The 25,606-nt window shown below is 38.5% G+C and overlaps 2 protein-coding genes across 2 annotated transcripts in view; one reads left to right on the forward strand and one right to left on the reverse strand.

Annotated features, from left to right (window-relative positions):
- The window catches only part of LOC101887834 (uncharacterized), a 188,964-nt gene that overhangs the window by 155,650 nt on the left and 7,708 nt on the right, over nucleotides 1-25,606 (reverse strand). Inside the window, exon 2 of the mRNA XM_011298072.3 lies at nucleotides 22,769-24,599. Coding sequence (XP_011296374.1) covers nucleotides 22,769-22,799 — 31 coding nt within the window. The 5' untranslated portion in view covers nucleotides 22,800-24,599. The remainder of the gene's footprint in view (nucleotides 1-22,768; nucleotides 24,600-25,606) is intronic.
- LOC101899842 (G-protein coupled receptor dmsr-1) overlaps nucleotides 1-25,606 on the forward strand; it is a 455,946-nt gene that overhangs the window by 127,859 nt on the left and 302,481 nt on the right. The window contains exon 2 of the mRNA XM_059130806.1: nucleotides 10,023-10,129. The gene's annotated coding sequence lies outside the window, so the exon portion shown is untranslated. The remainder of the gene's footprint in view (nucleotides 1-10,022; nucleotides 10,130-25,606) is intronic.

Below are 25,606 nucleotides of genomic sequence, written 5' to 3' on the forward strand. Positions count from 1 at the left end.
GGTTCGGATAAGGATGCCATCACGAACTGAAGCAAAAAAGTACAACAAAAAGGTTTTGCGAACAGAAATTGTGCTACATACATATTTTTGTTATATTATTTTTCCCCCAACTGTCTGGCAGTACTACATAAATAGATTTGCACTGTGGCATGGAAAATCGAAAAAACTGTCCTCAGGGACCTGAGGAAAATTTTTTCTATGAAAAAAAAAAAACTTTCCTATGGAAAAACTCTCCTCAGGGAACTGAGGAAAAATGTTCCTATGGGAAAAACTATTTTCAGGGTCTCGAGGAAAATATTTCCTATGGGAAAAACTATCCTCAGGGACCTGAGGAAAATTTTTCCTATGGGCAAAACTATCCTCAGGGACCTGAGGAAATTTTTTCCTATGGTCAAAACTATCCTCAGGGACCTGAGGAAAATTTTTCCTATGGGCAAAACTATCCTCAGGGACCTGAGGAAAATTTTTCCTATGGGCAAAACTATCCTCAGGGACCTGATGAAAATTTTTCCTATGGGAAAAACTCACTTCATGGAGCTGAGGAAAATTTTCCTATGGGAAAAACTCACCTCAGGGAGCTGAGGAAAATTTTCCTATGGAAAAAACTCACCTCAGGGACCTGAGGAAATTTTTTCCTTTGGAAAAAACTCACCTCAGGGACCTGAGGAAATTTTTTCCTTTGGAAAAAACTCACCTCAGGGACCTGAGGAAATTTTTTCCTTTGGAAAAAACTCACCTCAGGGACCTGAGGAAATTTTTTCCTTTGGAAAAAACTCACCTCAGGGACCTGAGGAAATTTTTTCCTTTGGAAAAAAACTATCCTCAGGGACCTGAGGAAATTTTTTCCTATGGAAAAAACCTGAGGAAAGGACCTGAGGAAATTTTTTCCTGTGGAAAAAACTATCCTCAGGGACCGGAGGAAAATTTTTCCTATGGGAAAAACTATCCTCAGGGACCTGAGGATGGAAAAAATTTTCCTCAGTTCCTATGGAAAAAACTATCCTCAGGGACCTGAGGAAAATTTTCCCTATGGAAAAAACTATCCTCAGGGACCTGAGGAAAATTTTCCCTGTGGAAAAAACTATCCTCAGGGAGCTGAGAAAATTTTTTCCTATTGAAAAAAACTATCCTCAGGGAGTTGAGAAAATTTTTTCCTATTGAAAAAAACTATCCTCAGGGAGCTGAGGAAATTTTTTCCTATTGAAAAAACTATCCTCAGGGAGCTGAGGAAATTTTTTCCTATGGAAAAAACTATGCTCAGGGAGCTGAGGAAATTTTTTCCTATGGAAAAAACTATGCTCAGGGAGCTGAGGAAATTTTTTCCTATGGAAAAACTATCCTCAGTGAGCTGAGGAAATTTTTTCCTATGGAAAAACTATCCTCAGGGAGCTGAGGAAATTTTTTCCTATGGAAAAAACTATCCTCAGGGACCTGAGGAAATTTTTTCCTATGGAAAAAACTATCCTCAGGGAGCTGAGGAAATTTTTTCCTATGGAAAAAACTATCCTCAGGGAGCTGAGGAAATTTTTTCCTATGGAAAAAACTATCCTCAGGGAGCTGAGGAAATTTTTTCCTATGGAAAAAACTATCCTCAGGGAGCTGAGGAAATTTTTTCCTATGGAAAAAAAACTATCCTCAGGGAGCTGAGGAAATTTTTTCCTATGGTTTTTTCCATAGAAAACATTTCCTCAGGTACCTGAGGATGGTTTTTTTCCATAGAAAGACCTGAGTATTACTCTTTCTTCTCTTCCCTTTATTCTCACCCATCATCCGTTGCAAATACTTGTGGATCTCTTGGAATAACAGAATTTGTGGCGTAGAACACGAGTAATAATCTTGTTTACTAGGAATCCTTAAAAAAGAGCATCCAAACACGTGCCCCAACGATGAAATGTGTGTAGGTGTGCTTAATTCTACGTCGTAAACGGTATTTTCCGTTCAATTTCCAGGAAATTTTTAGCAGTAAATTTTTGCCAGTGGAAAAAAAAGTTATTTTCTTTTTAATTTACCAACAATTTCTTGTGAAATCGTCTGGATAGTCTTAACATTTTACACAAACTAGCCAGAATAGCCAGAAGAACTTGGAGATGATTTCCAAAGAAATTTCTGAAAATCTTTTTTTCAAAGAAAGGACAACTTCTTGAAGTATTTTCAAACAACAATTCCAAGGAAAAAAACTAAATATCATTGGCAGGATTTTCTAAAATTAAATGTAAATGTGGTATTTAAATCTGAAGCCAATAAAAGAATAAGTGTCAGGAGTTTAAAGAAACTCGTTTCTGAGGAAAAGATTATCCAGTTTTTTCTATGAAAAAATCTTCATCCTTGGCAAGGATTGCCATTTCCATATAGCAAAAAATTCTTCAGGAAAAACAGACACATTTTCTACATAGAAAAAATCGCTTATCCCTAACGATAAAACAATTTTAGGAAACTGCAGAAAATTGTAATATTTTTTTATTAACAGAATTTCTCAAAAGACTGGGGACAGGTTCTTTTTATAGAAAAATTTCCTCAGAGCAATGAGGATGGCTTTTCTAAATTTCATAATACCGAAGATGATTTTTTTTTATAGAAGGACATTAACTCAGGTCCCAGAGGAGCCTCTTTTTCGATTTGCTTGCTTCTGTAATGTTGTGCGGTGGCGTATACGCAATTTACACGTTTATATTGCTCATACGCCCCACAGATGGCTTCCAATTGGATATTAAATTTTTTAATTAATTAATTTAATTATTTTTAAATTACATATACAAAACAAAACAAAAATATTTTCTCCCAAATACTTGTAAAAACAAAAGGATTTCGGCGAATCCTTTGTGTATTAATGTGAATCAAAATTACAGCTAAATTTTCAAGACATAAATTCCATCCATTCTCCCATTATTTTGCCATGACAACTTCCATCCAACTCTTTCTCGATGAACTCACAACAAGGACTCTGGCATAGATTTCGTATAATCAGGGTAAATGTTGCATCCTTCACCCTCCCCCCGCCAACCATATAATAATCCTTTTGTGTGTGTTTTCTGCCGATTTTCCCTCACCCCTCCATTATATTTACGTTAGCTTTGATTCATATTTAACAATAAGTTTTTCTCTCTCTCTCCTCTCCCTCTCCCTCTCCCTCCCCACAGTTTGGCAAAGTTTTCTCATTACACGGACACACACACACATGCACTATATTATTAAGAATTCACATCGTTACGTACCCAAACCTATTTCTCTTTTTCTATTCCTCATCCTACCCCATACCCCCGACCCCTTTTAAATAGTTGCTGTTCTGTGACTACTTGTTGTTGTGGATTTTATATTGTGGTCGGATTTCGTTGTTGTAGTTGTTTTTGTACTCCATTCAAATGAGTAACTTTGTGCGGTGCAATGACTACGTCACAGCCATTAAAGGTGGTTATTTCTGTGGATGAGAGAGTGTGTGTGAGTGTCTAAGTTGTGGAAGCCCCCATAGCGGCGACATAACCCGGTGATGTAGTGCGGTGCAGCATTTGGAACTGTTGTGGTTGTGTTAGACCAGTGTGTGTCAGTCAGTCCGTCTGACTGACATGGCTGTGGATTCTATGCAACAGAAATATGTAAAAATGGAAACACACTACACATTACAGTAGCCAATAGATAGCCTCAGGTCTCTGAGGACACTTTTCATATAGAAAAAAAATGAATGAATGAGAAAAATTGTTCTCCTCAGGTCCCTGAGGACAGTTTTTTCTATAGGAATTTTTTCCCTGAGGATAGTTTTTTCTAAAGGAAAAATTTTCCTCAGGTCCCTGAGGATAGTTTTTTCTAAAGGAAAAATTTTCCTCAGGTCCCTGAGGATAGTTTTTTCTATAGAAAAAAATTCGTCAGGACCCTGAGGATAGTTTTTTCTATAGAAAAAAACTCCACAGGACCCTGAGGATAGTTTTTTGTATAGAATCCTCAGAACCCTGAGGAAAGTTTTTTTCTATAGAAAAAATATTCTCAGACCCCTGAGGAAAGTTTTTTTCTACAGAAAAAAATTCCTCAGACCCCGAGGAAAGTTTTTTCTATAGAAAAAAATTCCTCAGACCCTGAGGAAAGTTTTTTCTATAGAAAAAAATTCATCAGACCCCTGAGGAAAGTTTTTTCTATAGAAAAAAATTCCTCAGACCCATGAGGAAAGTTTTTTCTATAGAAAAAAATTCCTCAGACCCCTGAGGAAAGTTTTTTCTATAGAAAAAAATTCCTCAGACCCCTGAGGAAAGTTTTTTTCTATAGAAAATTTGTTCTTTGGCCCCTGAGAACAGTTTTTCTATAAAAAATTTGTTCTCAGGCCCCTGAGAATAGTTTTTTCTATAGAAAATTTGTTCTCAGGCCCCTGAGAATAGTTTTTTCTATAGAAAATTTGTTCTCAGGCCACTGAGAATAGTTTTTTCAATAGAAAATTTGTTCTCAGGCCCCTGAGAATAGTTTTTTCTATAGAAAAAAAATTCCTCAGAGCCCTGAGGAAAGTTTTTTCTGTAGAAAAAAATTCCTCAGGACCCTGAGGACAGTTTTTTCTGTAGAAAAAAATTCCTCAGGACCCTGAGGACAGTTTTTTCTATAGAAAAAAATTCATCAGGACCATGAGGACAGTTTTTTCTATAGAAAAAAATTCCTCAGGACCCTGAGGACAGTTGTTTCTATAGAAAAAAATTCCTCAGGTCCCTGAGGATATTTTTTTCTATAGAAAATTTGTCCTCAGCTCTGTGAGGACTGTTTTTTCTATAGAAAATTGTCCCCAGCTCCCTGAGAACAGGTTTTTTCTATAGAAAATTTGTTCTCAACTTCCTGAGAACAATTTCTTCTATAGAAAATTGTGTTCTCAGGACCCTGAGGACAGTTTCTTCTATAGAAAAAAATTCCTCAGGTCCCTAAGGTCCCAGAGGACATTTTTTTTCTATAGAAAAAAATGTTTTTGTTTAAAAAAATGTTCTCTAGTCCTTGACTTGTTGCTCTGAATAGGGTATCTAAAATACTTGTCCTGCTGCTCGTCTTTAGTTCGATGGTCTGACATCAAACCAGTCATCCAACTGGATGTTGGCGTCTATTTGTCGCAAAACGTTGCCATTGTTTGGCTCTTCCCAACATACCAAATTGACTTGAGAATAATATTTTAATAAGCTTTCAAAAATAAGCCTTAAGCTTGAGAAAATCTTGAGAATGTATTGAGAAATGCTTGTTTAACAATTATAGAATAATCGAAAGGGAACCCTTATTCATAAGCTTATTCTTGTAATTGCAGAATAAGCTTACGAAAGTAATATTATATCAAGCTTATTTTTTCAATGGTATAAAATATTTATTTTTTAATTATTTTACACATTTCATTCATTGATCGCCATCCCAGCTGTCGCTGCCTCCTGTTGCATTGATACTTAGATGATTTCTTTCCCCTTATTTGAGCTTGACGCTTCTATTCTGAAATGAGATTGAAATAATATACACTACAGATTCCCAGATTTATTATTCATCATTACCTTAGAGTTTCGTCCAGAAATGGGTCTTAAATTCGCGTGATTTTGATTTTAACCAAAGAAAATATTTTTTTTGTCGACAATTTTCACAAAAAAAAATCAAAACAAATTTGTCAACAAAGGACAGATTTGAGAAAAGTTTGTGCAAAAAAGTTTTTCTCTAGCATTGTTGAGGAATTCTTACGATAAACTATTTTCATAATATTATTCTCAAGCTGTATTGTATTTTTGGTATGTTGGGTTGGCTTAGAAGGGTCGGTGTTGTATTTATGTGTGTTTGTTTCTATTTTTTCTCTCGCTTGTATTGTCAGCTGTTGTTGTTGGTGGCGGTATTGGGGGAAGGACAACAGTTAGGTTCGTGAACATATGGCTGGCTGCTGGCTTGTGTCTCTCACTGCCAGAGCAGAAAACGAAGTGGAACATTAAATATTTCAATCCGTCATATAGTCAACCGGTCGGCACGACTGTCTCCCAACCAACCAGCCAGTCATCGAAACGAGTTAGTCTGTCTGTAGATGTGGCCGTATGTTTGCCTCTCTAACTGACTTTGAACTGGAATTGATGGCTGAAATTAGATTTGGTTGCCTGTGTTGTTGGTAGTCTAGGCTGACTACTTAGGCTGGGTGGCGGGTTGGCTGTTTGGTGGGATGACTGACTGTTGCTTTGCCAGGCTTAGATGCGATGATGGTGTTGATGTCGACGACGATGAGGACGAGGACGAGGACGAGGATGATGACGACTATGACGCCTGGTTTTATGCAAACAAAGTATTTGTGTGCCAAAGTGAATGTGGTTGGGTGTGTGTGTGTGTGTGTGTGTCGATGTTGTTGTGGGGGTTTTCTAAACACAAAACAGGGAAAATACCAACAAATATATAATTGTGTGTATGTGCGTCTGTGCGTTTGTAGGCCTCTGTGTTTGGATGAATAACAATTGACTGCCTCTTTGCTTGGCGGCACATGGCAAGTTTAAATAAATATCTCTTCCCCCGCCTGCCTACCTGCCTGCCCCCCTCCTTTGGATGAATGCTGTGTGCGCCACACCTTCTATCAATTTTATGGGCTATCATCTCCTGCCTCTTTCCCGTCCCCCACCCCACCTCACCTATTTGTATTTATTTTTCTACGTCGTCTTTGTTGTGTGTGTGTGTGTTTTTTTTTTGTTTTGCTTATTTCTTGTTAATAAAATGTTGCATGCAGATTTTTCTTTTACGAACTTTAGCTGGAATTTTTTGTGTTGTTGTTGCTATGGTTTTTGTGTTCCCAGAAGAAGGAAGATGGAGTGTGTGTTCTGGTGTAAGTGGTTTTTCCTCTTTAAAATCATTTGGCATTGCAAAAAATGGATTTTGGTTGAACCGGGAGACCAGAGGGAATACCTTATGTTTGGTTACTGTTTTTTGGTTGCATTCTTTGGGAAATATTTTTAGAGTTGATTTTTCTCGTTGTTATTGTAGCAACCAAAACATAGGATAGGATAGGATAATTTGTAAGGCTGTGGTTCATCTCTTTCGGAATTTAAAAAGGTAGAATATAGATTGTCTTTTTTCTAAAAAAATCATTTTGAAGATAAATTTGAAGATTTGGGTGGGATTTTGCGGAGAGGTAGGAACTTATGTGGTCGAAGTTAAAAATACTCAAACCTTATACAGATATTGACAGTTTATCGTAGGGTAGAATTTCATTCTATGTTCCACAAGATGTTGGAGCTGAGGGCATAATGTAAAATATCGAAACTCAGGAGGTATTCAGTGATAGCGCCTAGGTTTTTGTTTTTATTTCAAATACTGGGCCAGTAGTGAACAATTTCTAATAGGTTGACTTATAATCTTTGAGAACCTCAAATTACATTCAGGTCAATATTAACTTAAGGACATATACTGACCATTTTTGTAGCTAGGAGAAATTCTACCCATTCAGAACCTAATTTTTAATTTACAGGATATTGTGGCTAAAACGTCCAAAATAAGGTTCCCTAAACGCAAAAAGTGTAAACAGTTGTAGCCAATTTTTCTTATTAATGACCCGGAATTTTTGAGTAAAGTTTCAAAATATATTCATAATCAAAAATAGGTGACAGATCTTGAAATGTTTCAAACGAAATGGCAAAACAACTTCTTAGTCCTTACAACTCAAAACCCCCTAGATGTCTTTCTTCACAGGCCTTATAAAAATAACCAAAACGTGGTATTTAACACATCACACCCTCGCCAGACTGGCTATTATACCTGGAAATCAGATACGATTTTAGCTGGTCAATTTTATTTTCCCTTATTTTTATTGACCTTTCCAAATCTTGATTCTTTGCATTCATCCAAGACCCAATACCACCCACTATCTTGTGCTGTTACGCTTTCAAACACTTTGTCATGACCACCCAACTATCCCATTCTTGTACATTTTTTGTTATTTATTTAATAATTTCCTTATCTACACTTTCATTGCTATCTTGACACCCACTCTCTTTTTGTGGCTTTATCTAATCAGAAGATTCAAACTAATTTTTTTTTATTCTTGATAATCATGAGATATAATTATTTCAGTGTGAATAATTTTTTATGACACCACCAGATTCGCTGAAGTGCGAAAAAGTTGTCACGGAATCGGTTTATTTAGAAAATAGAAGATTTAAAATATATAACAGACAATAGAAGACCTCTAGGTCCTCTGTGGCCAACAGAAGACCTCAGGGTCCTCTATGGGCTAAAGAAGTCCTCAAGGTTTTCTATGGGCTATAGACGACCTCTATGGGTTGTAGAGAACCGCAAGGTCCTCTATAGGCTTAAGACGACCTCAAGGTCCTCTATGGACTATAGAAGACCTCAAGGTCCTCTATGGTCTATAAAAGATCTTATATAGTAGATAGAAGACCTCAATGTCCTTTATGGACAATAAAAGACCACAAGGTCCTCTATGGGCATAGAAGTCCTCAAGGTCCTTTATGGGCAATAGAAGACCTCTAGTTTTTCTATCTAAATTTGAAGACCTCAAGGTCCCCTATGGACAATAGAAGACCTCAAGGTCCCCTATCTGCAAGAGAAGACCTCAAGGTCCTCTATAGGCACTAGAAGACCTCAAGGTCTTCTAAAGAAAATAGAACACATCAAGGTCTTCTATAGAATATTGAAGACCTCAATGTCTTCTATAGAAAATAGAAGACCTCAAGGTCCTCTATGGGCAATAGAAGACCTCAAGGTCCTCTATGGGGAATAGAAGACCTCAAGGTCTTCTATCGAAAATAGAAGACCTCAAGGTCTTCTATAGAAAATAGAAGACCTCAAGGTCTTCTATAGAAAATAGAAGACCTCAAGGTCTTCTATAGAAAATAGAAGACCTCAAGGTCTTCTATAGCAGATAGAGGTCTTCTATAGAAAATAGAAGACCTCAAGGTCTTCTATAGCAAATAGAAGACCTCAAGGTCTTCTATAGAAAATAGAAGACCTCAAGGTCTTCTATAGAAAATAGAAGACCTCAAGGTCTTTTATAGCAGATAGAAGACCTCAAGGTCTTTTATAGCAGATAGAAGACCTCAAGGTCTTCTATAGCAGATAGAAGACCTCAAGGTCTTCTATAGCAGATAGAAGACCTCAAGCTCTTCTAAAGAAAATAGAAGACCTCAAGCTCTTCTAAAGAAAATAGAAGACCCCAAGCTCTTCTAAAGCAAATAGAAGACCTCAAGCTCTTCTATAGCAGATAGAAGACCTCAAGCTCTTCTATAGCAGATAGAAGACCTCAAGCTCTTCTATAGCAAATATAAGGTCTTCTATGGACAGTAGAAGACCTCAAGGTTAGCTACGGTCAGTAGAACTCCTCAATGTCCTCTATGGACCATAGAAGATGTCACGACCCTTAATGCACAATAGAAGATCTCTGGGGTCAATAGAAGAGACCAAAGTTCTCTATGAATAATAAAAAACCTAAATGGCCTCTATGGACAATAGAAAACCTCAAGGTCCTCTATGGGCTATGGAAGACCTCAAGGTACTCAATGGATAATAGAAGACTTCAAAGTCTTCTATAGCCGATAGAAGACTTCAAGGTCTTCTATAGCCGATAGAAGACCTCAAGGTCTTCTACAGCCGATAGAAGATCTCAAGGTCTTCTACAGCCGATAGAAGATCTCAAGGTCTTCTACAGCCGATAGAAGACCTCAATGTCTTCCATAGCCAATAGAAGACCTCAAGGAGGTGGGTGTAAAATGTTCATACATGGAGGCATTTTGCCGATAGAAGACCTCAAGGTCTTCTTCAGCCGATAGAAGACCTCAATGTCTTCCATAACCGATAGAAGACCTAAAGGTCTTCTACAGCCGATAGAAGACCTCAATGTCTTCCATAGCCAATAGAAGACCTCATGTATGTGATTATAAAATGTTCATTCCGCACGACATGGAGACATTTTGTTCTTTTTTCATTCCGACTCTTTCGTAAAATTTTCTTTTCTTTCTTTCGTTACATAAAATTGATTCTGCTTTAATTTTTGATTTTTAATGCCAATGTTTTTTTTTTTTTCTTCTGGCTTTCAATCTTTTTTCCAGATTACATTTTTGTAACCATGTAAAAAATTCTACCTTTGATGCTCAAGAGAAGAAGAAACACATCCCATTATATCACATAGAAGGAGGAGGAGGTGCTGCTACACGAGGTAAAAGTTTATGTCTATTCAAAGATATTATTTTCAACTTAAGATTTGCCTTCTTGCCGGGGCTTGAGTGTCAACATTGTGAAAGGGGGTTGCAGGGCAGGGAGAGGCTAGGAAAAGAGTCTGCATGCCATTAAAAGGAAATGAATGAATGTTCGTCCCTTTCGTTGTCTGCCAGCTTGTTGTTTTGCCACATTCTTCTTAAAGCTCAAATTAGATATTTGTGAAAGGCCAGGCATGGCAAGGCAAGGCAGCAATCATCATTAGAAGGAACACAGAAAAAAAACCTCAATACAAAGTATATCCTTTGCACATTTATAATACACACACGTACACACATACACTCACACAAATTCACCCACATAAAACCAAAAATAGAGTCGAAAGAAAACAGAAAAAACAAGAGCGAAATGCTTCGGAGGACAGACATTTGCCAGCAAGGACTTGGAACAAGTGTGTTTTTACAACAAATGGAATATACACATGTACATTGAGTGTATTGTGTGTATTGTGTGTATGGGTGTGTGGGGGAATACCACCAACACACTCCCACATAGACAGACACACACACACACACCAACACTTCACCAGTCATTGAGAAAATAAGCCATAGATTTTTGTTACAAAACAAAGCCAACAACATTGCCAGGCCAACAAAAAGAAAAGGTATATTTCATTTGATTAGAAAGGGGAGGGGGAGAGGACGGGAGGGTTGGAAGGGGGGGGGGGGACGTTATTTATGGACAGACGGAGGGTGTTCCGTAGACAAAAGATTGTGACAAAGTTAGGTAAACTAGGATAACATAAAACAAATGGTTGGCTGAGAAGCCCTCCGGGGATTCTCCGCTGCTGCTGCGGCTACCCCATATATTTAAGATATTCCTTGAAGCTCTGGGCCAGGGACGTGAGGTAATTTGGTCATAACACGGAGCCTTGTTTTATGTTCAAGAGCCACCACAAGCACCACCACCACCACTGCTTCCACCCATCCATCTCCAGTTGCCGTTAACAACAAAAGCAACAGGAGTATGAATCATGATGAGCAGAACTAGGCATCCGTACTCGTGGGGGATATTAAAAGTCGTAGAATGTCATGATTGTTAGCTGGAAATGGGGGGCCGGGGCGGTGTGGATATCCGGGGCTGTATGAATCAGATGGGGGCGAATGTGTAATATTTTCTATTTTGCTGAGGATGGTGACAAGTGGTGTGGTGTGGTGAGCCAAGCCGGGTAGAAATGGAGATTATGAAATGATATAAATGTTATAGAAATTATCAAAAGCGTAGAGGGGTAGGGGAAGGGGTGTTGGGAAAAAGATTAGGAATTTTTGTTGTTTGGTATGAGATAGTTCGTAATAGAGAGTGGAAAAATGCCACATCATATCAAATGGTTGGAATTGAAGGCAAACAAAAAAGGTCGTCGTAACGTGTAGATATGTTAGGGCATAACTTTTTGGAGGAAGATGAAGACAGAGGACAGTGGTGAATAGGGGAAGGGGGATATGACTGTATATTTATGTATATGTATTTAGAAAAGGCAACAGCTTGATAGCACGGGGAGTATCTATGCCAAACAATCAAATGAAAATGGACTTTAAACGAGAAAATATTTTTGGGGGATAGAGGAGGGGATGCAGGACTGAAGTAGCACAGCAACAATTTCGAAAACTAACAATGGATAACCAGCAACTTCGGGTTTTGTTGTTGTTGTTTTTGTTTTCATAGAAAAATTGAAAAACAAAATGAAAATGAAAATATGCGGCCAACATTGTGCATAAGCTAATGGCAACAAGGATAATGTTTGAAATATGTTCCCGTGAAGGATTTACTGTGGCTAGGGAAAGTCAAAAATAAGGTCATTGGTATACAAGGACTTAAGGTCTCGACTGGCTATAGAAGACCCTGAGGTCTTCTACTGGCTATAGAAGATCCTGAGGTCTTCTACTGGCTATAGAAGACCCTGAGGTCTTCTACTGGCTATAGAAGACCCTGAGGTCTTCTACTGGCTATAGAAGACCTTGAGGTCTTCTACAGATCATAGAAGACTTTGAGATCTTCTACTGGCTAAGGAAGACCTTGAGGACTTCTACTGGCTATGGAAGACCTTGAAGTATTCTACTGGCTATAGAAGAACTTGAGGTCTTCGACTGGCTATAGAAGATCTTGCGGTCTTCGACTGGCTATAGAAGATCTTGCGGTCTTCGACTGGCTATAGAAGACCTTGAGGTCTTCTACTGGCTATAGAAGACCTTGATGTCTTTTAGAGGACTTTAAGGTCTTCCATTGTCCATATAGGACCTTGAGGTCTTCTACTGTAAATAGATTACCTTGAGGTCTCCTATGTCCTTATTGCCCATAGAGGACCTTGAGGTCTTCTATTGCCCATAGAAGACCTTGAGGTCTTATATTGCCCATAGAGGATCTTGAGGTCTTCTATTGTCCATAGAGGACCTTGAGGTCTTCTATTGTCCATAGAGGACCTTGAGGTCTTCTATTGTCCATAGATGACCTTGAGGTATTCTATTTCCCATAGAGAACCTTGAGGTATTCTATTGCCCATAGAGAACCTTGAAGTATTCTATTGCCCATAGAGAACCTTGAGGTCTTCTACTGGCTATGGAAGTCCTTGAGGTCTTCTACTGGCTATGGAAGACTTTGAGATCTTCTACTGGCTATAGAAGACCTTGAGGTCTTCTACTGGCTATAGAAGACCTTGAGGTCTTCTACCAGTTACAGAAGACCTTGAGGTCTTCTACTGGCTATAGAAGTCCTTGAGGTCTTCTACTGGCTATAGAAGACCTTGAGGTCTTCGACTGGCTATGGAAGACATTGAGGTCTTCTACTGGTTGCAGAAGACCTTGAGGTCTTCCACTGGCTATAGAAGACCTTGAGTCTTCTACTGGCTATGGAAGACCTTGAGGTCTTCTACTGGTTACAGAAGACCTTGAGGTCTTCTACTGGCTATAGAAGACCTTGAGGTCTTCTACTGGCTATAGAAGACCTTGAGGTCTTCGACTGGCTATGGAAGACATTGAGGTCTTCTACTGGTTGCAGAAGACCTTGAGGTCTTCTACTGGCTATAGAAGACCTTGAGGTCTTCTACTGGCTATAGAAGATCTTGGGGTCTTCGACTGGCTATAGAAGACCTTGAGGTCTTCTACTAGCTATAGAAGATCTTGAGGTCTTCTACTGGCTATAGAAGACCTTGAGGTCTTCCACTCGCTATAGAAGACCTTGAGGTCTTCCACTGGCTATAGAAGACATTGAGGTCTTCAACTGGCTATGGAAGACCTTGAGGTCTTCTTATGGCTATAGAAGACCTTGAGGTCATCTACTGGCTATAGAAGACCTTGAGGTCTTCTATTGCCCATAGAGGACCTTGAGGTCTTCTATTGCCTATAGAGGACTTAAGATCTTCTATTGTCTATAGAAGACCTAGTGCCCATACAGGACCTAGAAGACTTCCATTGCTCTAGAGGTCTTCCATTTCCCATAGAATTCTCGATGGTTTCTATTGTCCATAGAGAACCTTGAGGTCTTCTATTGCCTGTAGAAGACCTTACGGTTTTCCATAGATCCTTGAGGCCAATGGAAGCCGATAACATTTTCTTTTTAGAACCCACTGTGCTTTATTGTCTTATTTTAGCAAAGGTTAGTTTAAAATTAACAACAGTTGTAACGATAGTCAGCTTATCCTGGAGGTGGTTTAATGGAAAATGGGGTGGAAGGTAGGATGCTCATAAATGAGTTTTATGCAAGTCGCCCACGGCAGAGTTTAAGAAAGTAACAACAAAAACAAAGACAACCCTGCCTAACATCATAAGTTACAAGACCAAGATATTTGTACACAAAGCTATGAGTCAAACCGGCAGGGAAGGGAAATTTATGTTTGAATTGATAGCAGATCGGTGGAGGGAAAAATAGATTTTACGGCATGCCGGTTATTCTTAGAAGTAAAGGTTGGGGAAGAACATTTTCCTAGCATTAGAATTTAATGTTGTTTTTGTTGCTGTTCGGTTTTCTTTTTCCTCGTTTTATATCTTTCGTGTTTTTATATGTTTGTCCTTCTTGTTGCTGCAGAGCTAGTGACGCCTTGCTTGTCTGCCACATTGCCATTGAGTCCGTTGTTTATGGCGGCAGAAAATAGAAATGCTTTGCTAAGAAGAATTTGCCATTTTCCTTGTCGTCGGTTCATTTCCATTGTATGTAGCCACATTGTGTTGCATTCTAACCCATCTGAATTTTTTGTTGTTGTTGCTGGACTCACCAAGAATGACTAACGTGGCTGTTCGGAAAGTTGGTTGTCCGACATGGTGAAATTATTTGCCTGGTCATTACGACAAAGTTTTATTTTATGATTGTTTTTTTTTTTGTTGCTTTGCCTTTCTTGTTGTTATTTGGAGAGGAGGCCACAGGGTGGTTGGTGTTCTCCAAATAGAAAGAAGGATATTAAGCAAATATTTGAAAGTACACTGATGTCGAGAAATGAGGTATTTTACCTTTAAAACCCCATTGATGGTCTTCTATTGTACATAGAGGATCTTGAGGTCTTCTATTGTCCATAGAGGACCTTGAGGTCTTCTATTGTCCATAGAGGACCTTGAGGTCTTCTATTGCCCATAGAGGACCTTGAGGACTCCTATTGCCCATAGAGGACCTTGAGGTCTTCTATTGCCCATAGAGGACCTTGAAGTCTTCTATTGCCCATAGAGGACCTTGAGGTCTTCTATTGCCCATAGAGGACCTTGAGGTCTTCTATTGCCCATAGAGGACCTTGAGGTCTTCTATTGCTCATGGAGGACCTTCAGGTCTTCTATTGCCCATAGAGGACCTTGAGGTCTTCTATTGTCCATAAAGGACCTTGAAGTCTTCCATTGTCCTTGAGGTCTTATATTTTCCATAGAGGCCCTCCAGGTCTTCTGTTGTCCACAGAGGACTTTGAGATCCTCTTTTGGGCCTCGTGAACTTCTGTGGTTCAAAGATGACCTTGAGGTCTTTTCTTGTCTATAGAGGACCTTGGGGTCCCCTATTGTCCATGGAGGACCTTGAGGTCTTCTATTGTATATGGAGGATCTTGGGATCCTCTATTACCCATAGAAGATCTTGAGGTCCCCTATTATCCATTGAATACCCTGAAGTCCTCTAGCCCATATGAGACCTTGAGGTCCTCTGTTGTCCATGGAGGACCTTTAGATCATCTGTTGTCCATAGAAGACGTTGAGATCCTCTGTTGTCCTTAAAAGACCTAGAGGTCCTATATTTTTCATAGAAGACCTTGAGGTCCCTTATTGTCGGTAGAAGATCTTGAGGACCTCTATTGGCGATCTCCATTTTCCATATGAAACTGAGGTCCTCTTTGTCCATAAAAGACCTTGGGGTCCTTTATTGTTCCTAGAAGACCTTAAGATTCGTTTTCCCCCTTAGAAGACAATGAGGTCCTCTCTTGGCTTCTTAAAGATTTGAAGTCTTCTAATGGCTATAGAAGGCTTCATGTAACCTCCCATATCCAACCTAATATATTTGCTGGGTACTGTAAATGATTACTCGACCTCTTTCCGCACTGAGTTTTCCCATCAAACATAGTCATCATGTAAATAAAAAGTAAAAACAAAGGTACACACTCTTCCGATAGTTGCCATCATCCTCTCCTCGGTTGAGGGGAGTATTGCTTTACAATGCAAAACATCCAACCAACCGTCATCATCGCCATGCAAATGTTGGCCAAGGGTGCAAAGGGAAAGGCAAAGAGCCAACGTTTGTAAATTTGCCGGAATGGTGCTCGAGTAAAAGGCCAGCATATGAGTAGGTTGTGTACAAGAGTTCTCTGTGTGTGTGTTAACTTGGTTTGTGTGCGGTATGTGAATGGCTGTATGGGTTCCCTGAGCCGGATTGCTGTTATTGTTTCGTCCTCTGCTGCTGCCACCAGCGCCATCGCTGTTATTTGTTAAATGCACGGCATAGCATTACGTAAGGGAATCCCCAACATTGTGCATGAACATTTTTGTTTGTAAATGTGGCTATGAGGCGAACACAAGCAACCAGCAACAAGAAATAAGGAGAACAACTACAACAGCCACCCACAATTCAACGTCATAGTTCCCATCATCTTCATCATCATCATGGCCACTGACATACATACCGACAAAGCCAAGGAACAACAACAGTTTTCATACATCCAAACGTACATATATATTTACACACATACAAGCCTCATTAAAGACACAATAAAGGCAGACCCTGCCACACATCAGTGGGGAGAAGAGGAGGATGTTTTACGTTTGTTGTGTGGGTACACAGAATATGGAATAACTCAACATTTTTAAGAGGTAGATGGAAATGTTTATTGCAATATTTGCGGGATGTTTTTCTGTAGAAAAAAATCAGTCCTGTGGTCCTGCAATTTTTTTCTATAGAAAGAAATCAGTCCTGTGGTCCTGCAATTTTTTTTTTTATAAAAAAAATCAGTCCTGTGGTCCTGTAATTTTTTTCTATAGAAAAAAATCAGTCCTGTGGTCCTGTAATTTTTTTCTATAGAAAAAAATCAGTCCTGTGGTCCTGTAATTTTTTTCTATAGAAAAAAATCAGTCCTGTGGTCCTGTAATTTTTTTCTATAGAAAAAAATCAGTCCTGTGGTCCTGTAATGTTTTTCTATAGAAAAAAATCAGTCCTGGGGTCATGCGATTTTTTTCTATAGAAAAAAATCAGTCCTGGGGTCATGCGATTTTTTTTCTATAGAAAAAAATCAGTCCTGGGGTCCTGCGATTTTTTTTCTATAGAAAAAAATCAGTCCGGTGGTCCTGCGACTTTTTTTCTATAGAAAAAAATCAGTCCTGTGGTCCTGCGATTTTTTTTCTATAGAAAAAAATCAGTCCTGTGGTCCTGCAATGTTCTTGCTATAGAAAAAAATCAGTCCTGGGGTCCTGCAATTTTTTTCTATAGAAAAAAATCGGTCCTGTGGTCCTGCAATTTTTTTCTATAGAAAAAAATCGGTCCTGTGGTCCTGCAATTTTTTTCTAAATCAGTCCTGGGGCCTTGCGATTTTTTTCTATAGAAAAAATCAGTCCTGGTGTCCTGCGATTTTTTTCTATAGAAAAGAAATCAGTCCTGGTGTCCTGCGATTTTTTTCTATAGAAAAAAAATCAGTCCTGGTGTCCTGCGATTTTTTTCTATAGAAAAAAAATCAGTCCTGGTGTCCTGCGATTTTTTTCTATAGAAAAAAAATTCAGTCCTGGTGTCCTGCGATTTTTTTCTATAGAAAAAAAAATCAGTCCTGGTGTCCTGCGATTTTTTTCTATAGAAAAAAAAAATCATTGCTGAAGTCCTGTGATTTTTTTTCTATAGAAAAAAATCAGTCCTGTGGTCCTGCGATTTTTTTTCTATAGAAAAAAATCAGTCCTGTGGTCCTGCGATTTTTTTTCTATAGAAAAAAATCAGTCCTGTGGTCCTGCGATTTTTTTTCTATAGAAAAAAATCAGTCCTGTGGTCCTGCGATTTTTTTTCTATAGAAAAAAATCAGTCCTGGTGTCCTGCAATTTTTTTCTATAGAAAAAAAATCGGTCCTGTGGTCCACAGTCATGTGGTCCTCCAATTTTTTCTATAGAAAAAATCAGTCCTGTGGTCCTCCAATTTTTTTCTATAGAAAAAATCAGTCCTGTGGTCCTGCAATTTTTTTCTATAGAAAAAAAACAGCCATGCGGTCCTCCAATTTTTTCTATAGAAAAAATCAGTCTTGTGGTCCTCCAATTTTTTTCTATAGAAAAAAATCAGTCCTGTGGTCCTCCAATTTCCAATAGAAAATAAATCAGTCCTGTGGCCCTGCAATTTTTTTTCTATAAACAAAATCAGTCCTGTGGCCCTGCGATTTTTTTTCTATAGAAAAAAATCAGTCCTGCGGTCCTGCAATTTTTTTTCTATAGAAAAAAATCAGTCCTGCGGTCCTGCAATTTTTTTTCTATAGAAAAAAATCAGTCCTGCGGTCCTGCAAATTTTTTTCTATAGAAAAAAATCAGTCCTGCGGTCCTGCAAATTTTTTTCTGGGGTCCTGCAATTTTTTTTTTTCTATAAAAAAAATCAGTCCTGTGGTCCTTCAATTTTTTTTCTATAGAAAAAAAATCAGTCCTGTGGTCCAGCAATTTTTTTTCTATAGAAAAAAATCAGTCCTGCGATTTTTTCTATAGAAAAAAAATCAGTCCTGTGGTCCTGCAATTTTTTTTTCTATAGAAAAAAATCAGTCCTGCGATTTTTTCTATAGAAAAAAAATCAGTCCTGGGGTCCTGCGATTTTTCTATAGAAATGGTCGACTATTGTTGAATGCCTTCAACGAGATATATGAAGCACAAGCACTGTGCTTTTTTTGTTGGTTTGGCTTATATTTATGCCGCCTTCTTTTGATACCTCCCCACTTAAAAAGTATTTTCACTTCGGTCTTGTAGGTTTTCTTTTCGTAGGGATATATGCACATACATATATCTTTAATATGTATGTGTAAATATAATTTTAAGGCACAGGATGTGAGTACATGTGTGTGAACTTACTTAAGAATATTGGTATGTGTGTGTTTGTTTTTTTTTGTTTCACTTCACCACCCATCAGTCATCCTGGCAGCCAGTTTTGCTTTCAAGTGAATCCTTTTTTGTGTGCCTGTGAACTTTTTCATTGGTTCATTTTTCTTTTCCCATGTCTTTTTTTTGTTTTTATTTTATTTCACTTGTATTTCCCTCGTGCTCGTCTCCCTCTTTTTATTGGAGATTTTCCCGTAAATTTTCCACTCTATGGTTTGATGAAAACAAATGACAATAGATAAATGTGTGTATATAAATGTATTGTGAATATGCTTGGGGTTTGGCTGTGGTATTGTTTGTAAGTATGGGGATTCCCATTTCAATAGCTTGGAGATTTTGCGTTTTTTTGGTGTGGGTGAAGACTAGGTAATTAATTTAAATTATTTTCTAAAGGATACCTTATAAAGTAATTCTATGGAAAACTGAAATTCTGAAAGTATTTTCTTTACAAATCACAGAATTCAGAGACTGTCTTCTTCTATCAAAAGTCTTGGGAAGACTTGATGCTCGTTTGAAGGTCTTTTTGGGCCCAAATTTCTTCAACAATTTTTGTTTTGCAGAAAGAGTAGATTTTTTTTAGAATGACTAGACTTTTTCTACAGAAAAACTTCTATTGTTACAATTGACCCTGAGGCCTTCCATTGGCTATTGAAGTCTTTGATAGCTTTTATTTGCCATGAAAGAGTTTGAGGTCTTCTTTTGGCTATATAAGACCTTCATACTTTTTATTGCCTATGGAAAACCTACGAGCAGTAGTCTAGTAAGGTCTTCTATTTAATATTTCAGTAGACCATGAAAGACCCTCATAAGCGTCAGAATAAGTTGCGAGGAAGGCTGAAAGATTGTGATCTGCACACAGAAAGTTTTCTTAGGTCTTCTGTAGATTTTATTCTCCCTAAAAAGCAGTTCTTTTATGGACCTTCAAAAGTATTTTGGTCATTACAGGCCGTTCAAAGGTATTTTAGCCATAAAAGAGCCTCAGAAGACTCTCAGGTCGAAGAAAACCTTTAATTGACATTAGAGTTGTGCCAAGGCACTAGTTTATTCGATCGAACATCATTGGCAAAACTCTAATACCATTGAACGGTCTTCCACAGCCTAAAGAACTTATGGAGCTTTTTTATGGCTAAAATACCTATTAATGCTCTTCAATGACCTAAAGACTTTTAAAGGACTATTTAAATATTAAAAAGAAGCTCTAAAGGTCTTCGATTGCCAAATTTCGACCTCAAGGTCTTCCAAGGGCAACAGACTCCAGTCTTTTTATGATATTTTATGGAAAAATCTGCGTATGAGTAATATGAAATATATGAAATCACTCATACGTTTAGGAACTGGTGTACTGAACTATAAACAAGATTGACGTAACTCTAATGGGCAGGGTAAACGTGGAAGATCTTCGAAAGGCCAATAAAAGGTGAACAGGGACAGCCGTTAAAAGATCATTACATGATGTTCCGTGGTTCTTCTAGCCATAAATAAACTCCGAAGAGACCTTTCCTACAATGTAAGGTTCTCAAGAAGTCTTCGAGGCATACAAGACCATCAAACGGTCTTCTAGACATAGATGGCCTAGAAAACGATTAAAGAAGAAATTCAAAAGGATTCCAATACTCCCAGCTGTTCTCCTACACATAGATGACCTAGAAAACGAACTAAGAAGAGATTCAAAAGGATTACTCCGGCAGTAGGAGAAAAAATCTTCTGGCAATAAATACCTCCGAAAGGTCTTGTAGATCTTGAAAGTATCTTTTAGCAATTGGTGTAGGTCTAGGGGATCTCCAGTAGGTCTTCTAGTCATGGAAGACCTTCCATAGACCTTGTTCATCTTCAATGGGTCTTCTAGGATTAATAGGACTAGGTCTAGAAGACCTCCAGTAGATCTTCTACTCACTGAAGATCTTCGGTAGGCCTTCAAGCCACTGTGGAACGTAAAAAGAGCTTCTTATCCGTAGACGACCTTATAAAGGTTTTCTAGGCATAAGCTATCTTGAAAAGCTTTTTTTAGTACTAGTTCACTTCTACAGGGTCTTCTGGCGTTTGAAAGGACTTCTCGTGTAGAAGGAATAGTATACCTTCAAAGAGCTTGCTATCCATAGAAGGCCTTGAAAAGCTTGAGAGGATGGCTCGGACAGTACAAATCTTTAAAAGCTCTTCTAGCCATATAATGCCCTCAAAAGCTTAAAAGCTAGATGTAATACAAGGTTCCGGTCTTTTTATGGCGGGGAGATTTTTTTGGTGTTCTGCTATTACAAGTAGACCTTCTTTAGGTATTTTATGTCTAGTTGAGCTTATGGAAGTCTCAAATGGCTTGAAGATTTTTGATCCACCCTTATATATCTTTTTTTTTTAGGTCGGAAGGAACAACTTTTTCGTCTCCCCTAGTTTTTTTTTATGGAACAAATTTAGGTCTGCTATAACTTTTGCAGGTCTTCTATGACTAGGAGAGCCTTTCGAAGACTGAACTATCTTTTCCATGTCTTCTCTTTTATGGCCTTTTTATGGCTGGTGGAGTGGTTGGTGCTCTGCTATGATAGAAGACCTTCTTCAGGTCTTCTGAGCTAACGGAGTTTTGCTATAACACCTTTTTCCAGTCCAGTCCAGACTGGTGGAGTTTTTGGTGGTCTGCTATGATAGAAGACCTTCTTTAGGTCTTTTCAGCTTATGGAGGTTTACTATGACATCTTTTTCCAGTCGAGGACTAGAAGACGTCTAGAAGAAGTCTTGTAGGTCTTTTATGAATAGTTGAGCTTTAAGAGGTCAACCAGAAGATCTTTTTCTTCTGATCTTCCATAAATGCAAAATCTTTTTCTTTTCCTTCGGAAACAATTCCTTTATAAGTGGGAGAGCTGTTGGAGGTCTAGTATGACTGGAAGATCTCTTTAGGTTTTTTTATAGCTGGAACACTTTTTGTAGATTTGTTTACGGCAGGTCTTATATGGCTAATGGAGTTTGTGAAGGTCTGCGATGGCAGCCTAGATGACCTCTTATATGCCTTCTCTAAATTGGCGAGCTTGAAGAGGCGTGCTATGGCTGGAAGATGGCTAAGAGCTTTTAGAAATCTGCTATAGCTAGCAGTGATTTTGAAGGTCTGCTATGGCTGCAAAACATTTATCGGTGTTTTAAGGCTAGGGGAGCTTTTAAGCCTTCAATGAACAGAAGAGCTTTTGGAGAGCTTTTGAGCTATGAGTAGGAGAGCTTTTGAAGGTCTGCTATAGTTGGAATGTTTTTTACCGGTCTTTTGTGGTTAGGATAGGAGCTTATAGGTCCTCCATAGCTAGGGGGGCTTTTTTAACCTTTGCAGGTATTTTATGTATGGATTAGCTTTTGGAGGTCTGCCATGGCTGGAAGATCTTTTGCGGTATTCCATTGACAAAACGGTTTATCTAAACTTTAATGACTATGGGAAGTTTTTTTAAAGTATCCTGCAACTAGAAGACATTTTGTGGACCTTCTATGGACCTTATATCGTTGTTTTAAAACTAGGGGGGCTTTTTTAAGTCTTCTATGACCAGAAGAGCTTTTGGAGGTCTCCTGTGAGTAGGAAGTTGCTGGAAGTTGGAATATTTTTAAACGGTCTTTTGTGGGACTTCTATAGGTTGGGGTAGCTTTTTAAGGTCTGCTATGACTAGGAGACGTTTCTCAGGTGTTCTATGGCTAAAAATGCCCTGAAACGGATTTGGTTCGTTATTTCGATGAGACACGTTTTGGCCGTAGCAAAGAATATATACCCCCTGTAGCCATATGGCTGAGGGTATAATAAGGTTTTTATATTTTTAAAGTACTCCTAGTTCTCCTTTTATTTGAGGTCAGCATAAAATACAAGTGGTTTGTGTCTTCGCTACGGTAATTTTTACAAATTAAAAAATATGAACAATTTGAATCGTAGGATCACCCAAAGGAGAGCCACTCCCTCTCCACAAAAATTTACACACCCTACACCTCTGCTCTTAATCCTTAATATAAATCTCAATTTAATCTCCCCCCCCACTCAGGCTGGTGAGAATAATAAGTGTAAAGAAGAAAAATTAAGAAAAACAAAACAAAAAAAAGGACACATAAAAACATGAGCTTTTACTTACTTCCTCTTCCGCTTCCTTTGCGTCTGGCCATATTTCCTTTTTTTTACTGGCTGGCTGGCCGGCTGCTGCTCCTTGTGTTCACTGCTATATTCCAATTAAAAAATATGTGTGTGTGTGCGGGTTCGGGTGTATGTGTTCGTATATATACTTATATATCTCAATATATATGTAAATATATCTAAAGTGTATGCCTTCAATAAATCAACCTGCTGAGTGAGGTGGGGGGTGGCCTTTGAAAAAAGAAATCCCCAAGACTTTGGGTTGCTTGGCTGTTGAGCAGGAATCCGCTGCTGCTCCTTGAGAAATATTTGCTGAAGATTATAATCTCTTGTTGTTGTTATTGTTGCTCATTGAAGGAGCTGGAGTTTGGTGGGGGGGAGAAAATAAGGATTTTATTTTTGTTGTTTTGTTCTTATGTCCTGCTGATTTTCTTGGCTTTGTTGTTGTGGCTGTTGGCGTGCTTCCTCTTCCTCGTGTGGCAAAATATGAAAAACGAAAGTCCCCATTCAATTAAGAATCATCTCTGCTTTTTAATGTATCCCTCTCAGCATCATGAGAGGGGAAGGGGAAGGAGGTGGTGGAGATGTGTGTGTGTGTGGGGGAGTATCTTTGCTATTAAAAAGCAACAGTGGCTCCTTTTCTGTTATTCCTGCCTTTTCCTTGTTTTGTTTTTTTTTTCTTCTCTTGTTCCTGTCAAGGACTTGTTTGTTGCTCCGCAAGTGGGTGTGTGTGTGTGGCGGTGGTTGGTTTGGAGCTTTCCTTTATCCTCCTTTTGTTTGGTTGCTGTTTTTTTCTCGTCCTATACGTTTCGCCTCATTGGTTTTGGAATTGTGATGATGACGTTGGCATTTTCCCTTTCTCCTCCTCCTTTTTTTTAGGAATTCCTTGTGGCTCTGTTGTTGTCTATGGTTTCGCTTGCCACTTTAAGCCATAATAAAGTCGTTCGTTTGTCCTTTGCTGCTGTTTCTGATGATGATGTGGCCGATATCGTTGCTCTATTGGGGCATACATTCCGTTGGCTGGCTGATGATTAGTTGGTGGTGGCGGGGGGGACAAGATTTGACGTTGATGTGTCCTTGAGGCCAACAATGGAACGGCAATCCTTGTTGATGCTATTGGCTTTTATAGTTTCCAGGAGTCCTGCCAGAGAAACAAAAGTCTTTGTTTGTGTTTCCTCAAAATTTGTCGGTTCAAAATCTGCTTGTCCCTGGGGGTTGTTGTGATAGGACCACCACTATATTAGGCAGAATACTTAAAGGACCCTTAGCTTTTGGTTTTAGTTTTGCTCTCCACATAAATTTCCCATTCACAAAATTCCTTAACTCCAAGGATCCCCCTTGACTGGTGGTTTGCTTTTTCTTGGTTCCCAGACCCAAAGGACATTTGCTGTGTTTTTTTTTTTTTTTTTTTTGGTGGCTCCCTATTTAGGCCAACTTTTCTGGGACTGGGGTATTTGTGTGAGTGTGTGTATTTGTGTAATATAAAAAAAATCTATATGTATCCTTTTCCAGTGTTAATGATATGTTTGGGTTGTGGGATCCTTTTGTTGGCTGGCTTTGTGTGAAAATGGCTTATTTTAGCTCTTGTTGTTGCCAAAAGGCATCCTTTTTCGGGTTATATTCGTTTGTTTGTGTTTTTTTTTTGCTTTTGGTTATATCCTTAATTATCACATTTGTCTGCCGTTGTGTGAGATGGTCAAAGGATATGGTTTTTAACCTCTTTTTGGCTCTCTTTCTCTTTGTATTATTTGTTCACATTCTCTTTGCTATCCTTGTTATTTATTTCCGTTCACTCGAATTTCATTGAAAGAATTTTGCGCGTGCACTTTTCTCTGAGGTGGGAGAAAATTGTGATTATTTTTAGCAACATAATTCTCATAACTCTCTCTCTCCCTCTGCCTCTCTTGGAGTCGAAAGGAGATAATAAATCTCTTGAAAATGGTTTTCTCTTGCAGGGTTGGAAATTTAAAAGCAAAATATGAAAGAGCTTTGGAATTTTTTCTGAAAATAAAATACCTTCCGAGAATCTTCTCTATAGGGGTCTGGGGAGGAAAATAGAAAATTTGCTTAACATGGAAGAGCTTTGGATTTTTTTCTGAAAATAAAATACCTTCAGAGGATCTTCTCTATAGGAAACCTGGGGAGGATTACCATCCATAGCAAAAGGGCAGGCCTTTTTTTTGGTAGAAGGCCCTCAAAAGGCCATTGTAACTGTCCTTAGAATACATTTTTGAATCTGTTCTTTTTACAGAAAATTACTTTCATGCTGGGAACATGGGGGCCACTGAAGACAGTTTAAAGGTATTTTTAGCCATAAAAAATCTTCAAAATGCCCTCAAGATGTACACCACTTTAAAGGGTCCTTCAGGCACCTAAGACCCTCATAGAGTATTTTGAACAAATGCAGTAAAAAAAACCTATTATGCCCGCATGACCTTCTTAAGTTTTTCTAGCCATAGGTGAACTTCGAAAAGACTTCTTTAGCTGTGAAAGTTCTTTAAAGAGGGCTTTTCTGGCTTGTAATATCCCAGCTAAGACCCTCATAGAGTCTTTTGAACAAATGCGATGCTTGATTTTTTTTCCAAAGTTTTCTTAGCCATAGATGAACTTTTTAAGTTTTACTAGCCATGGGTGAACTTCGAAAAGACTTCTTTAGCTGTGAAAATCCTTCAAAAGGAACTTTCCAGGCTTGCAATATCCCAGCTAAGACCCTCATAGAGACTTTTGAACAAATGCGACGCTTGATTTTTTTTTCCAAAGTTTTCTTAGCCATAGATGAACTTTTTAAGTTATTATAGCCATAGGTGAACTTCGAAAATACTTCTTTAGCTGTGAAAAT

This window comes from Musca domestica, unplaced genomic scaffold (genome assembly GCF_030504385.1).
Source record: "Musca domestica strain aabys unplaced genomic scaffold, Musca_domestica.polishedcontigs.V.1.1 8, whole genome shotgun sequence".
NCBI lineage: Eukaryota > Metazoa > Arthropoda > Insecta > Diptera > Muscidae > Musca > Musca domestica.